The sequence below is a fragment of the Amia ocellicauda genome, chromosome 9, assembly GCF_036373705.1.
Source record: "Amia ocellicauda isolate fAmiCal2 chromosome 9, fAmiCal2.hap1, whole genome shotgun sequence".
In the NCBI taxonomy this organism is placed as follows: domain Eukaryota; kingdom Metazoa; phylum Chordata; class Actinopteri; order Amiiformes; family Amiidae; genus Amia; species Amia ocellicauda.
Window position 1 is genome coordinate 43,364,137 of NC_089858.1, and position 14,714 is coordinate 43,378,850.

Genomic DNA, 14,714 nt, shown 5'->3' on the forward strand with positions numbered 1-14,714 from the left:
GGCTGATGTTCATTCAGTAACCTGTCGGCAAAACCAACAATATAACTGACCACTGTTGCAAAATACGAGGAGTTCAAAAAAAATGTTCCGGTCCAAGCTCGGTTTGGTTCTACTACCCACAAGAAGTACATGACCAATCAGCCAAATGCAAAACGTATGCAAACAAGATATTGCAAACAGATGGGGGCTCTACAAGGTCACTTCAGTTTATACAAATGATCAATACATAATAACTATGTTAATAAGTAAATACATAATAATAATGCATTATAACTGAGTTTGTGTTTAATTTCAGCTCCACAGATGTGTCTAACAGTGTGTGACAAGTGTGCTGAAAGCATTGTATAATGACATTTGAGAGAGAGAGAGAGAGAGGCGCAATCGGAAAAGTTCAGAGTGAGCTTAATGTTTTTTTATTTATTTAATTTTGTTTCCATAATGATTATTTTTTCCATTTATATGCCTATGAAATAATTTGGCTTCAAGCCCGGGACCCCGGGTTTATGAATTTTAAACTCCAAAAATCTAGGCCTGGAATTTTCTCCCAGTTTTGGAAACCCTAGTTCTATATATAAGTCGAGTGATGTAAACCGAATTCTCTCTGCAGAAAAAAAAAAAAAGTATTGAAACAAATCATTCTATTTGTTAGCAAGAATCTGAAGAGATCATAGTACTGTGTATAGGGAAGAAATTGATAATAAAACAAGCCAAAATAAGGTTTCCACTATATTTATTTTCTAAAAAGGAAAAATTCAACTTTTTGAGAGTTCAGAGACAAGTACCTCTATTTTGTTTGTCAGATTAATGTTAAAAGCATTTTTGTGGGGGGGAACCAATAAAAACAATGGAAAGTCTCCTGTGGCTGAATCCTGAACTCATAACGTGAACTGCATTTCACTTTCTTGTTTTCTGAATTGCTTTCTGGAATTGAAGCAAAGAAGTTCTTAGTTGAAAGCCTTTTTTTTTAACATGGAAAATAAAGGGCGTCAGATTAGTGCTTTCATAAATTCAGAGGGAATTTCCAAGAGCAAATCCCAACAAAGTCTAAAACCATAAACAACACTTAATTTCAGAGTATTTAATGCCACATTTTATTTTCTATATGTAATCTAAGCATCACTGTTGGATATTTTGTAATATTGGTTATGATCAACTGCAATGCAGCACCTAGTAGCAATTTCAGACCAATTCTAAACCTCAACCAATAATTACGAAACCTATTTAATAACTACAATTAATGCACATGACAGATTACTATTATGATGTCTTCACAAAAGGTTTAGCAAAAACTTTTGTATAATAGTTTTATAATATTTATATAGTACAGTATATTGGTTTGAATCCATTATTTTTTGGTTTATTTAAATTATTTTAACAATTTTCTACGATTTATTTGGTTTCTACCAATATGCTTAATAAAGGTGAGTAATTAAGAAAGATCAACATTTCGGCTGTAGCATCAGAGCGTTTTAGTATACTCGCTTTACAAAATTAAGAAAAAAACTAACAGTGCTTCTGAATTATATTTTCTGTTTCACTTTGTCCAGAATTAGGGCCTGATTAAATCAAAACTTTGACCCACTCGCGGTTACATTTATGATTAGAAGAAAGTGTCATCTTACAAAAAATGAAGCTGCAACTGAGTACAATTCTGTAGTTTTCTATTAGTGGATGGGTCAAAGTTTTGATTTTAATCTGGCCCTTAGTCTGTATAACATGCTACATTCTTTTAAATAAATTGGCAATGAGTTGTCTTTTGAAATTATATGAATTGCTAAAAAAATTACAATTTTAGGACAAAGGAAAGAATCTGAGCTAAGGATCAATGTGTACAGAATGCATAATAATCTGTAAGCCTTATATATTGGTCTTGGCATATGTAGAAATAAGAGGGACAAAGCAAATGAGCAGAAAAAGCGATCAAAATTCATAATTTTCTAAAATCTTTTAAACTATCCTAATGGTGCGTGGGTTTTTACAGCTAATGTTATTCTTCATTTACAATCAGTATCAGTATTTTGAACTCTTCAAGTGCATTAGTCAAGGAAACTAAAAGGATACACAACTGAGGAACACAGATATTCTGACTTAATCCATAATGCATTGCTTATTCTTCTGATGACAAAGGAACACAGGACCAAAAGGAATAATCAATTTAAACCAGTGCGTCCTTTTGGCAGTAGTAGTTATGTATACATATTCTGCTATGACTGCAGTTCATTTAGTGCTTAGTTTCTCTATCGGGGCTTGCCAAAGCTTTTAAAATAATAATGATGTTACTTTTCACCATAGGTGCCGTTGAGTTAAACGGGGCACTGATGTAGCTAAACTTGCAAATGCCCTATTACACATAAATAACTTGTTAAAATATAGGCTCCATCATTAGTGACTGTGTATGTGCTTGTGTGTGTCTACTAGTGTCTGTTTTAAGCTGATTCATTAAAATCTTCACTTCACCCCTGTAATATTAAGAGGAACAGTCTTGAAATAATGTGACCCTTTCGAGTGGTTTCCCAAAAGCGCACATAAAACTGTTTCTGTCAGGACCACACAGTGTTCCTGTTACTAGATAACACCTGTTTTCACATGTTATCAGTGCTTGTTAAATGCTTTCATGTTTTCTTGGCCATAGCACAAGTCTTACAAGTAATCAATGTTCTCAACACTACTTTATATAATAATATTTATTTATGTATTAATATATAGAGCTGGAAAATGAAAACTCTCAGGTATTTGTAAAAGTGTGGATTAGGCAAGTGAGAAATAAGTGAGTGTTCATTTATGGAAACCAGAAAAGATTTAGTGATTTTTTACCTGTGTGTAATTCCACCTGGCTTAGCCAATGCATCGCATAGCCAATGCCTCACATAATGAAGACACGTCAAAACTGGAACAGCTTAATTAAACTATATGTTCCTTTCCAAGCACAAATTAAAGGGAAGGTTGTGGTATCGATAGAGGAGAATGTGGCTATGAGTACCTTAACTGAAATATACATTTATACTATTTCCACAAATTCATTTCCAATTTTTCCAATTAAAAATTTGAGAAAATATGAATACATCATCCTTTTTTCTTATCAGTAGTAGTAGCATTTTAGCTACAGCCCTCTTAAAATTGCTTGAAATATACCAGTGTTACTGATACAAGCGGTTACCAGTTTTTTCTCTAGTACAGGAAACCAGTACTGAAGTCAGATCATTTTAAAACTAATTTACCAAGTAATTTAAAACTAGTTTACCAACTCCATGCTATGCCCTGGTTTCCCTGACAACCAGGGAATCCACACCAAAGTACTGTTGTGATTATCTCTCAGCTTGAGTTTGCGTTGCTTTGCAACCCAAAGCTGTTACTTCCAGACACTTTTCATTTCAATAATAATGAGGTGATTGGCAGCTACATGTGATCAACCTTAATAGGTCCCATTCTAAACCATTAACCTTTGAAGTTCTCAAAAAAAACAAAAAAAAAAACGTTTTACATTTCAAGATTAGCACACAGTAATGTTTTCTCTGGTTGACTCTCATTAATTAAAGGAGAACTCCATTAAAAAAAAAAAACGAAAATCCATAATTTCTCAGGTTATCCTATAAGTAGAAACATATTCTGTGGAGTTTTTCATGTCCAGCTCATTCTATGTACCAGAAATCAGAAAGTGAAAAATATGCCATGAGGTCACAGGGGTGCTAACTCTGGAGCTGCTTTGCTGGAAGTCAATGGAGAAAATAATAAAAGTCACGACAAATTATAAAAATCCCAACATTTTATGCACATTCGATGGCCCCATCACCCTATTTTTCCAGAAGAACTATCAGTTTGTAGTCATAAAAAGTTTATTTCAACACCTAGAACTGTCGCTATTATTTGACATGATTATTTTATTCGAGGGACTGCCGTGTAGGCTACAACATATCTCAAACATATCTGTAGCTGTAGATTACCTGTGGAATCTATTTAACCCCAGGCCAAATGGCCACCCAACAGAATAAATGTACTAATACTTCTGCCCATGGTATTGTTTCTATAAAAGTGTCACAGATATGAGGAAAACTGACATACAGAGAGAAGACTATTCTTCACATGAATATATTTTTGTTTTTTTTATTTGTATCTCTATAACTAAATAGATCAATCAGTTTCCCTCATTCCTTCCCACAGTGCTGATTAATAATGGAAAAAAAAAACTGTTCTAGAGTATTAAATGTCAGGCATTTGAACTTTAATCCAGTGATTCAAATGAAAGAAATACATACCTAAATGGATTACATGGAACAATTTTCTTTTAGAATTTGGTCTTGTTACAAAGGTTATAAATCTGCTCCAATGATTTGACTCATAATTCCAAGAAATGTACCAAGGAATCTTAATCAAGAATTAATTACAGAAATAACAGGCTTAGTTTGGTTAGGAAAAGCTGAATTTTGGGATTAAGATCCTATATTGAGGCATGCTGCATTTATAGGAAAGCATTGACACCACTTGCAAAAAGTGCACAAATATGAATATAAAATGCTAGCAAATTAATTAATTGATACATTTAATTGAGCATTTTCCCAGCTAATATTGCACATTGTATTTATAGAAAATACAATAAAAAGAACTCTGAGCCAACTGTGTAGTCATAGCCGGAGGAGAATACATGTGTAGTCTGAACATGTAGGTCTTGATCAGGCACACTGCGTCAAGAACTGGGTTTGCAGTTTGCATTTGTCAGGTTTGATTTCAGCTAGTAACAAAAGGAACCAAGATGTGTTGCATGTAAACTGCCAAAACGGCACACTTTGGCTTCATTAGAGGAAGAGAGGTCACAGTGAGATCTGGCCTCCTCCAGTCTGCTAAGATTGAGTAACCCAATGGGAAATTTCCAGCATGTGGTTATTGCCACCTACACGCAGGCCAGCATGAGGATTTGATTCTGACATTGATTAATAATATCTGTATGTAGGTGTTGGGTAACATCAAAATAAAGTCATGCCTTGTTTTACTACTTTACTTGTCAGCTCTTTCCCCACGATATCAACATATGTACAGATTCTATCACGCTCAAGTATTCAAGAATGCATATCACCTTCCCTAAGCTCCAAGCTGACACCTCCATGTGTCCAAATCACAGGAAGTGTGATTTCTCCAAGAGAAACGAAGCTGGATTTCAACCCCCACAACTCACTTTCCCAGGATTCAGTGCTTTGCATTCCTCCTGTAACTCAACAAACACCACCTTTGCAGCAGCTCCTTCGCTTATTCCATCTTGAGGGAGATTTCGATGGCTTCATCCTCATGGCCAGGACTTCATTCCCTTAGTCAAGCAAGTCTAGGTCAAAATTAACTGTTTCCCTTTTACTACATAAGTCTCTTGGGATTGTATGAGCTCCTTATATCAAATGAAATACTGTCAAACCCATTGTACCTGAAGCAGAGGGACACATATTAGAAAACCATATATATTAGCAAAAGTTAATAATAGTTTGTTATTAGTAGTTTTTATCTAATTCATTTTTAAATTAGTAATTGTTATTCAAAGCAATTTACAGAGATAAGCAAATTAACTGCCAAGTCACTTGCAATAGGACTTTTTGTCTCATTGACTGGCTCAGAGTAACTAATCAATGCTGAGCCAGTGTGTCAACTGTAAACCTCTTGTTTACAAGTCCCTTGTCATAAAGGTCGACTGAACACTACGGCAGGAATTATGACCATTTTATTTCCTTTATAATTTTAGCATTATATGTAATTTGTTTGCTTTATGGTGGTCTTGATTCTAGCTTTTAATGATTAAGAATGATAGTGTCCAACATCTGAAGCATTCAGTTGCTTTAGTAGTCTATGTAATAATTCTGTGTGACATTACTCTCAGTTGCCCTGCACCCTTTAACCCCTGACTGTAAAGTTTGCCATTCCCTGCATTTCCCTTACTGAGGAGTGTGATTTTTGTGTTTTGCCCAAGGCATGAATTAGATGTAAAACCTTATGCTATTTATGTCACCTGTCAGGTTCCAACATCTTGTTTGGCAAACCATTCCCTTGACAAATGTACCAATGTACACTGGGGTGAAATTACAGTTAAGCATGGCTGAGTACACACACTAATTATGCATGCCCTTCCCAGATTAAATAATGGTAATAATACAATAGAGATAAGCAGACCCAGTCCCCCCCCACCCCCAAAAAAGGAGAAACATAAATGTGCATTTCAGAAGCCTTTTTACTTTGCTTTTCATAGGAGGCCGAACTGAATTTTATTTTAGAGAAACATAAGCAATAGATCTTAATCTCTTGTTTTTAACTTTAATTATCCCCCCTCCTCCTATCAAATGCTGAAATTCATATTTGATTTGCTTCTTTTCAGGAAAAAAACATTAACATTAACATAATTTGATTTGTTCATTTGCTTTATTCTGTCCTAATGCTGAAGAAAAAAAAAATGAGTTGCAGCTTTCTGTCTGTGCTGGATATTTAAAAACAAAAGAAAAATACACTCACCTAAAGGATTATTAGGAACACCTGTTCAATTTCTCATTAATGCAATTTTCTAACCAACCAATCACATGGCAGTTGCTTCAATGCATTTAGGGGTGTGGTCCTGGTCAAGACAATCTCCTGAACTCCAAACTGAATGTCTGAATGGGAAAGAAAGGTGATTTAAGCAATTTTGAGCATGGTTGTTGGTGCCAGACGGGCCGGTCTGAGTATTTCACAATCTGCTCAGTTACTGGGATTTTCACGCACAACCATTTCTAGGGTTTACAAAGAATGGTGTGAAAAGGGAAAAACATCCAGTATGCGGCAGTCCTGTGGGCGAAAATGCCTTGTTGACGCTAGAGGTCAGAGGAGAATGGGCCAACTGATTCAAGCTGATAGAAGAGCAACTTTGACTGAAATAACCACTCGTTACAACCGAGGTATGCAGCAAAGCATTTGTGAAGCCACAACACGTACAACCTTGAGGCGGATGGGCTACAACAGCAGAAGACCCCACCGGGTACCACTCATCTCCACTACAAATAGGAAAAAGAGGCTACAATTTGGACAAGCTCACCAAAATTGAACAGTTGAAGACTGGAAAAATGTTGCCTGGTCTGATGAGTCTCGATTTCTGTTGAGACATTCAGATGGTAGAGTCAGAATTTGGCGTAAACAGAATGAGAACATGGATCCATCATGCCTTGTTACCACTGTGCAGGCTGGTGGTGGTGGTGTAATGGTGTGAGGGATGTTTTCTTGGCACACTTTAGGCCCCTTAGTGCCAATTGGGCATCGTTTAAATGCCACGGCCTACCTGAGCATTGTTTCTGACCATGTCCATCCCTTTATGACCACCATGTACCCATCCTCTGATGGCTCCTTCCAGCAGGATAATGCACCATGTCACAAAGGTCGAATCATTTCAAATTGGTTTCTTGAACATGACAATGAGTTCACTGTACTAAACTGGCCCCCACAGTCACCAGATCTCAACCCAATAGAGCATCTTTGGGATGTGGTGGAACGGGAGCTTCGTGCCCTGGATGTGCATCCCACAAATCTCCATCAACTGCAAGATGCTATCCTATCAATATGGGCCAACATTTCTAAAGAATGCTTTCAGCACCTTGTTGAATCAATGCCATGTAGAATTAAGGCAGTTCTGAAGGTGAAAGGGGGTCAAACACAGTATTAGTATGGTGTTCCTAATAATCCTTTAGGTGAGTGTATAATCACCAGTTTAAAAAAGAAAAGTATTGGGACAAGCCTTCCCTGACATAGATTGTACCAGAGGTCATGAGCTCAAATAGTGGTGCATGTGGTAGTTAAATAGGCAAATTTTTACAGTTACAGTTGCAAGTATGGTACATTGAATGGTATTTGGCTGTTATATTGCATGTATGACCATCCATGAGATTATGGATATTTTACAGCCCTTGAAGTCTCTGTGGAAGTCTCTCGCTCTGTAGCATATAGTTTACAATGAAGAGAGCATGGGACATACTCAAATTGAATCCAGACCAGGTATGCTACAAAATGTGGACTCAAAATCCCAAAGACTTATATAGACCACAAAAAAAACACCCATTCCATTAGCATGTACCTATGTCTGTTAGCTCATTTGTACTAAGATGTATACTATTGTATTTTGTATTTTGCACTGATTGTATTTACCACACTCTGTAATGCTTTTAATGTTTCTTGTGAAAACTGTAAGTCATACTGATAAAGAGCATCTGTTAATAGACAAACTAAAGACAAACAGGATATGAGTCCGTAAAAGACATCACAAGACCAATGACCCAACAAGATGTGTGTTCATAATCGCGTCCACTGAATTATACTGTTCATGTTGAATGTGCTGTGTATTGCAGGGCAGTCAGGCACAGGGAGATTGTTTAATAAATAATTTTGAGAACTTTTTTGTTTTTGTTCCCAAAAGAAGTTGACGGATTTCAAAACATTGGTCCGTTGGTGTCTTAGAATTCACCCTGTGGTCCTTATATCCAGGAAATTGTAGAGTATGCATTCTTTTGTTTTAGAGAGGCATTAGTGTTGGTTAAGAGAGCCTGTCAGCTTTATAACCAGATTGGGAAATGCTGCTCCTTTTAAGATAAAACATAGCTGCTTTGCTAATCTGCCAGATAGTGGGCTGTTGACTTACTGTAGGTCACAATGTTAATTATGATGGTCCAATAAAAAATAAAAAGCAAAATTCCTCTGCAAGGTCAGGTCACTGCCTTACCAGTCATTGCTACGAAATTGTTGCCTTTTTCAGTTAAACATTTAGCATTATTACTTGCAGCCACTGGGACATATGATTCCCTATATACTGGACCATCCAATGCATTTCATTACAGGGGTTGTGAGTCATTTAATTATGCTACTCTGATTGTATCTTTTCTATAGTTGTTGCATAAAGGTGCTGCTTACAGTGGCTCTCAAAAGTATTCACCCCTCTGGACTTTTGCACAATTCATTGTGTTACAACATGAAATCAGAATGGATTCTCAGTTGGATTGAGGTCCAGGCTTTGACTGGGCCACTCCAGGATATTGAACTTTTAGATTTTAAGCCACTCCAGTGTGGCTTTGGCTGTATGTTTGGGATCATTGTCCTGCTGGAAGATGAATCCCAGGTCTCTTGCAGACTTCAGCAGGTTTTCTTCCAGGATTTCTCTGTACTTTGCTGCATCCATTTTGCCCTCTATCTTTACAAGGTCCTGATGCAGAGAAGCATCCCCATAGCATGATGCTGCCACCACCATGCTTCACGGTAATGGTGTTCTCAGGATGATGTGCGCTGTTAGGCTTGTGCCAAACATATCACTTAGTGTTGAGGCCAAAAAGCTCTATTTTGGTCTCATCAGACCATTTAATCTTCCTCCACTTAGTCTCAGAGTCTCCCACATGCCTTCTGGCAAACTAGCTGAGATTTGATGTGAGTTTTTTCAACAAAGGTTTTCGCTTTGCCACTCTCCCATAAAGGACACTTTTGTGAAGCACCCGGGCTATTGTTCTCTCACATCTCGTCCTGCCCGTCCCTCCCCTCCTCAGCCTTGGCTCTCTGCTGTTCTCCGCTCAACACGAACTAGTCTGCATGCCGCCGAATAGAAGTGGAAAAGGACCAAACTCCCAGCTGCCCTAGAAGTCTACCGCTCTCTACTGTCCACATTCTCCTCCTCACTCACCTCAGCCAAGAAGTCTTACTTCCAATCACTCTTTGAACCCATTGTCAACCAGCCCCGCAAACTCTTCTCCACCTTCTCCTCCCTCCTTGCCCCCCCTCCCCCTCCTCCTCCCTCATCTCTCACTGCTGATGATTTCACCTCCTTTTTCTCCTCCAAGATTGCAGACATCCGCAGGCTCTTCAATACTCCACCCTCCTCTCCCATCACACCCAAACCTCCCACCGATCAAGCTTCTTTTTCTTCATTCTCACCTCTCTCAGATGCTGAAGTTTCTGCTCTCCTCCTACGTCACAAACCTACAACATGTGCCCTGGACCCTCTCCCTTCTCGCCTCTTCCAAGCGACCGTTCCTGATCTTCTCCCCTTCATCTCCTCCCACCTCAACTCCTCACTCCTCTCCAGCTGTTTCCCCTCTGCATTTAAGCAAGCTGCTCAAACTAACCCTCGACGCCACCTCTCCTCAGAACTACCCCCCTGTCTCCCTACTCCCCTTCCTCTCAAAGACTCGCGAGTGGGCGGTCCACTGTCAGCTCTCTGACTTTCTGTCCCAACACTCACTCCTTGATCCTCTGCAATCCGGCTCAATCCTGCAATCCTCCTTGACCTCTCCGCAGCATTTGACACTGTTGATCACTCCATCCTCCTATCCTGTCTCCTGACCTCGGAATCTCTGGGACTGCTCTCACCTGGTTCTCCTCCTACCTCAGCGACCGGTCCTACCAATTGACATGGCAAGGCTCCTCATCCACTCCCCAACCTCTCCTCACAGGCGTTCCCCCAAGGCTCCGTCCTGGGCCCGCTCCTGTTCTCTCTCTACACTCGCTCCATGGGCCCCCTCATCGCATCCCATGGTTTCTCCTACACTTCCTACACTTCCCTCTTCCGACCCTCTCATCCCCTCTCGCATCTCTTCCTGCTTGTCTGCCATTTCCGCCTGGATGCACTCACACCACCTCAAACTCAACCTCTCCAAATCGGATCTCCTGTTTTTCCCCCACTCTTCCTCACCTTCTGCTGACCTCCCCATCTCGATCCCCTTGGAATCCACCACACTCTCTCCTTCTTCTTCGGCTAAAAATCTAGGAGTCACCCTCGATCCTGTGCTCTCCTACACCCAGCACATCACCATGCTGACACGCACCTGTAGATTCTTCCTGAGCAACATACGCCGGATCCATCCCTTCCTCACCGACTACTCGACTCAGCTTCTCGTCCAGTCACTGGTCCTCTCCCGGCTGGACTACTGCAACTCCCTCCTGGCCGGCCTGCCTGCAACTACTACCCGCCCGCTCCAGCTCATCCAGAACTCTGCGGCTCGTTTGGTATTCTCTCTGCCATGATTCACATACGCTACTCCACTGCTCCGCTCCGATTTTGTTTTCCTCCTTGCTCCCTTTCCTGTAGACCTTGACTGTGACCCTACATCTTGACAGCACTTAGCTTTTACTGTCCAGGATGTAGGACCTCACTTACTGTACTTGCCTGTGTAAATTGTAACTTGGAATTTGTAAAATGTATTATATTTTGAATTGCTATGTTTTACTTGTTTACTTGTTTTATTTGTAATGATTGATGCCTTTTACTTAACTGTATTTTTGCACTTTGTTTTGCACTTATGTTGTAAGTCGCACTGGATAAGGGCGTCTGCCAAGAAATAAATAAATAAATAAATAAATAAAAATAAATATTGTTGCAGTATGCATAGTGTCTCCCAGCTCAGCCGTGGAAGACTGTAACTCCTTTAGAGATGCCATAGGCCTCTTGCTGGCATTACTGACAAGTGCCCTTCTCACCTGGATATTCAGTTCTTGAGGACGGCCTGATCTAGGCAGATCCAAAGTTGTGACATTCTCTCCATTTCTTAATAATGGACATTACTGTTCTTCAGGGGATACTCAATGCCTTTGAAATGTTCTTGTATCCTATCCCTGATTGGTGCTTTTGAAGAACCTTATTCCGGATTTACACTGAATGTTCCTTCGTCTTCATGATGTAGTTTTGTTAGGAATTGTACTAACCAACTGTGGAACCTCCCAGAGACAGGTGTATTTAACCAGAAATCACGTGACACACCTTCATTGCACAGAGCTGGACTCCATTCAGCTAATTATGTGTCTTCTAAAGACAATTGGTTTCACCATAGCTCAATAAGGTGTGTCATAGCAAAGGGGGTGATTACTTATGCATTCAATTATTTTCTGTTTTGTTTTTGTAATTCATTTAGAACAATTTGCAGATTATATTTTTCACTTTGACATTATGGACATTTTCTGTGTTGATCTGTGGCAAAAACTCCTGATTAAATCCATTCTGATTTCATGCTGTAACACACTGAAATGTGGAAATGTCCAAGGGGGGTGAATACTTTTGAGAGCCACTGTAACTGGAAGGCAGTGTTGGTAAACTTGCATCTTACATGCATCCTTCATTTACCATGAAGCTAAATGGCCCTGAAGTTAAGATAAAGGGAGCTTCCTACCAACAGGTTCCCAGTCCAGGCCCTGGGGCTGCCATTGATTCACTCCAGCAATTCACTGTGTATGTTACCATGAGCAAACTAACAAACTTCTTTGCACACTGTACTTCAGATACATTTTAATCCAAAATTCTGTTGTTTGACTCTGAAGCAGCAGCCCTTCTGATCAAAATTATTATTTATTATGACTATCAAGTAGAAATGCCAGCAATTAAAATGAATAGAATTGCATCATTTATGAACACAACAACAACAATAAAAGATTTTCCTGCAATCTCCATCAACAGAATGTACTGCTGAAACTGAGTTATGGTGTTTGCTTGCACTTTATGGAGGATATAAAGTTTGATTTCACACTATGTGTCAGGCTTTCTTGCCGAATCTGAAGAGCTGTTTAGAGAAAATGCATGAGAACACATTTGAATGATCGCCTGGTCATGCTGTATTAAAGAGGTGGCCATGTATTCATGGAAATATGCTTTTGTTTCCATAGATTCTAGGTCAAGAAGTGTTCAAAAAAGTGAACTTGGCTCTACATGGCAAACAATTCCAGTAAAGTGGTTCAGCATTCAAATTCATCCCTGCATGTCTATGGCTCATACCCCAATTCAGTTCTACATTGACCAGATGTCACTCTTCCATGTTCTACAGTCTTTTTCTGGTTAAGGCAGTAATTTTACTGTCAAGTTCTTAAATTATGAAACATAATGTTCTGATTTCCATTGCTTAAATCACAGCTGGGGGTCTTTTGACATGTTCATGATACAAGACACCAGTGGACTGAATTGAATTGGGACGTCAGGCCTTAAAGTTTACTCTTTCATGTTTTTTGTTTGAATGTTAGTTTTAACAAGACCCTCTAAAACCGTGGGTAGACAGAGTTATACATACATTTCCATTGCTGTGGAAGTTTAATCATTTTTTGTGCCTAGAGAAAAATACGTTTTAATGTAATGTCTTAGAAAACTGATAACATAGGAAAATTAATGGTCACATAAGCATTCTGTTGTTCGAAAAACAAGGGGAAAGTTAGGATTTGTATCCTCTGAACATTGTCTCTGTTGTACTTAATATTTGCATTTCCCTTGGTTCTGTCCAATCAGTCTTCCAGTGCTGTTCTTCAGACCTGCTGCATCATGTCTAAGCTTTCTCAATATGGAGTGGTTTCATTTGCATTGCATTGCACTTCATTGGAAGGATATAATATTCCCAAAGTGTGTGCCAGTTGTGAACCTACCCCTCTACTCTGCCATGTTTTCTGTTGTGTGTCCAAGCAATCTACACTGCCATCTACACTTGTACTGCCAAGACATGCAAGTCATTTCTTGTAATGTTTGATACCGAGTGACATGGGAGAATACCGCTCTGCTCTGCACAGTATTTTGTGCTACTGTGTTGATGCATTCAGAAAGCCTTCTGCAAGGACTTGAAATAGGGGAAACGCATGTGCACAGCTACTTACAACAAGCTCACTCTATAGGAAGGCTCCAATAATAGCACTCCTATTAAAAGTTACAGTATAATAATATTGGTTATTGTAAAGATAATGCTAGTGGTGGGAGAAAAAGCAAGGAGAGAAGTGTGCCCTATTCAGTTAAGTCTAAGTGTATGAAAAAAGTGTTGAAAAAGGAGCAACAGGAGTTAAGTGAAACCCACAACCCAAATGCAGTAATTTACCAACACCACACTATTGCAGTTTGTGGAAGAATGGTAGAATGTGTTGACTTTCCATGATATTCCTCACTCTCTCTAACAACCGGTCTTGCCTTTTGTGTTGCAGACTCTGGCATCTGCCCTCCATGTGACAATGAAATGAAGCTGGACGCCATCATGGAACACATGTGTGCCAGCGAGTTCGGTAAGAGAGCCTCCATAAAATCAAGTGATTAATTCCAGGAAACTGCTTCTTAAGAGACTGGGCCTGCCTTGCATGGTAGCACATGAATTACAGCATGGCCAGAGGAAAAGTATCCATTCACGATGTCACCCAGAGCCCCATTTTGTCAAAAGCATGTCTTCTGTGCAGTCTGAACGGAAGGTGGGGGATCTAAACTTATTGGAAGTCTTTTGTTAATTTATGTGGTTTCACCACTGTGTGTGCATCTCCTGGGTTGAACAGTTACGGTTGACGAGTCGAGAACATGTTTCTACAGTTCTATTATAACCAATTAAAAGTACTTATTGACATTTTGCTCAGATTATGGTCCTAGACTCCTTAAGCAGTCATTTATGTAATCAAAGGACACTGCAACAATGCAAGTAATCTTGGCGATAATTCCTGGTATACTGTATCTGTACTGCTAAATGAGACAAGCTTACGATCAAGTCTTGGTGGTCTCTTTAATGAAGCAGAAAGTCATCAAGCTACTACATTACCTTTCAAAGCATGACTTTAAGCTGTGTATTTCAAAAGGCTTTGATAGGTTCAGATGAGACCCTATCCCACTGATGGCTCCTATACATTCTTGGGTTTTTAGTGTAGCTGCTTTAAAGGAGTAATAATGAGTTTCTTTCTTTGGTTGATCTAATGTGCAGAACACAGACATGCTTAATCATTGAAAGTTAAGGTTTGTGTTAATCAGTCAA

General features: G+C 39.2%; 1 protein-coding gene across 1 annotated transcript in view; it reads left to right on the forward strand.

Annotated features, from left to right (window-relative positions):
- Positions 1-14,714, forward strand: part of sfrp1b (secreted frizzled-related protein 1b) — a 41,595-nt gene that overhangs the window by 2,719 nt on the left and 24,162 nt on the right. Inside the window, exon 2 of the mRNA XM_066714558.1 lies at positions 13,909-13,986. Within this exon, the coding sequence (XP_066570655.1) occupies positions 13,909-13,986 (78 nt within the window). The remainder of the gene's footprint in view (positions 1-13,908; positions 13,987-14,714) is intronic.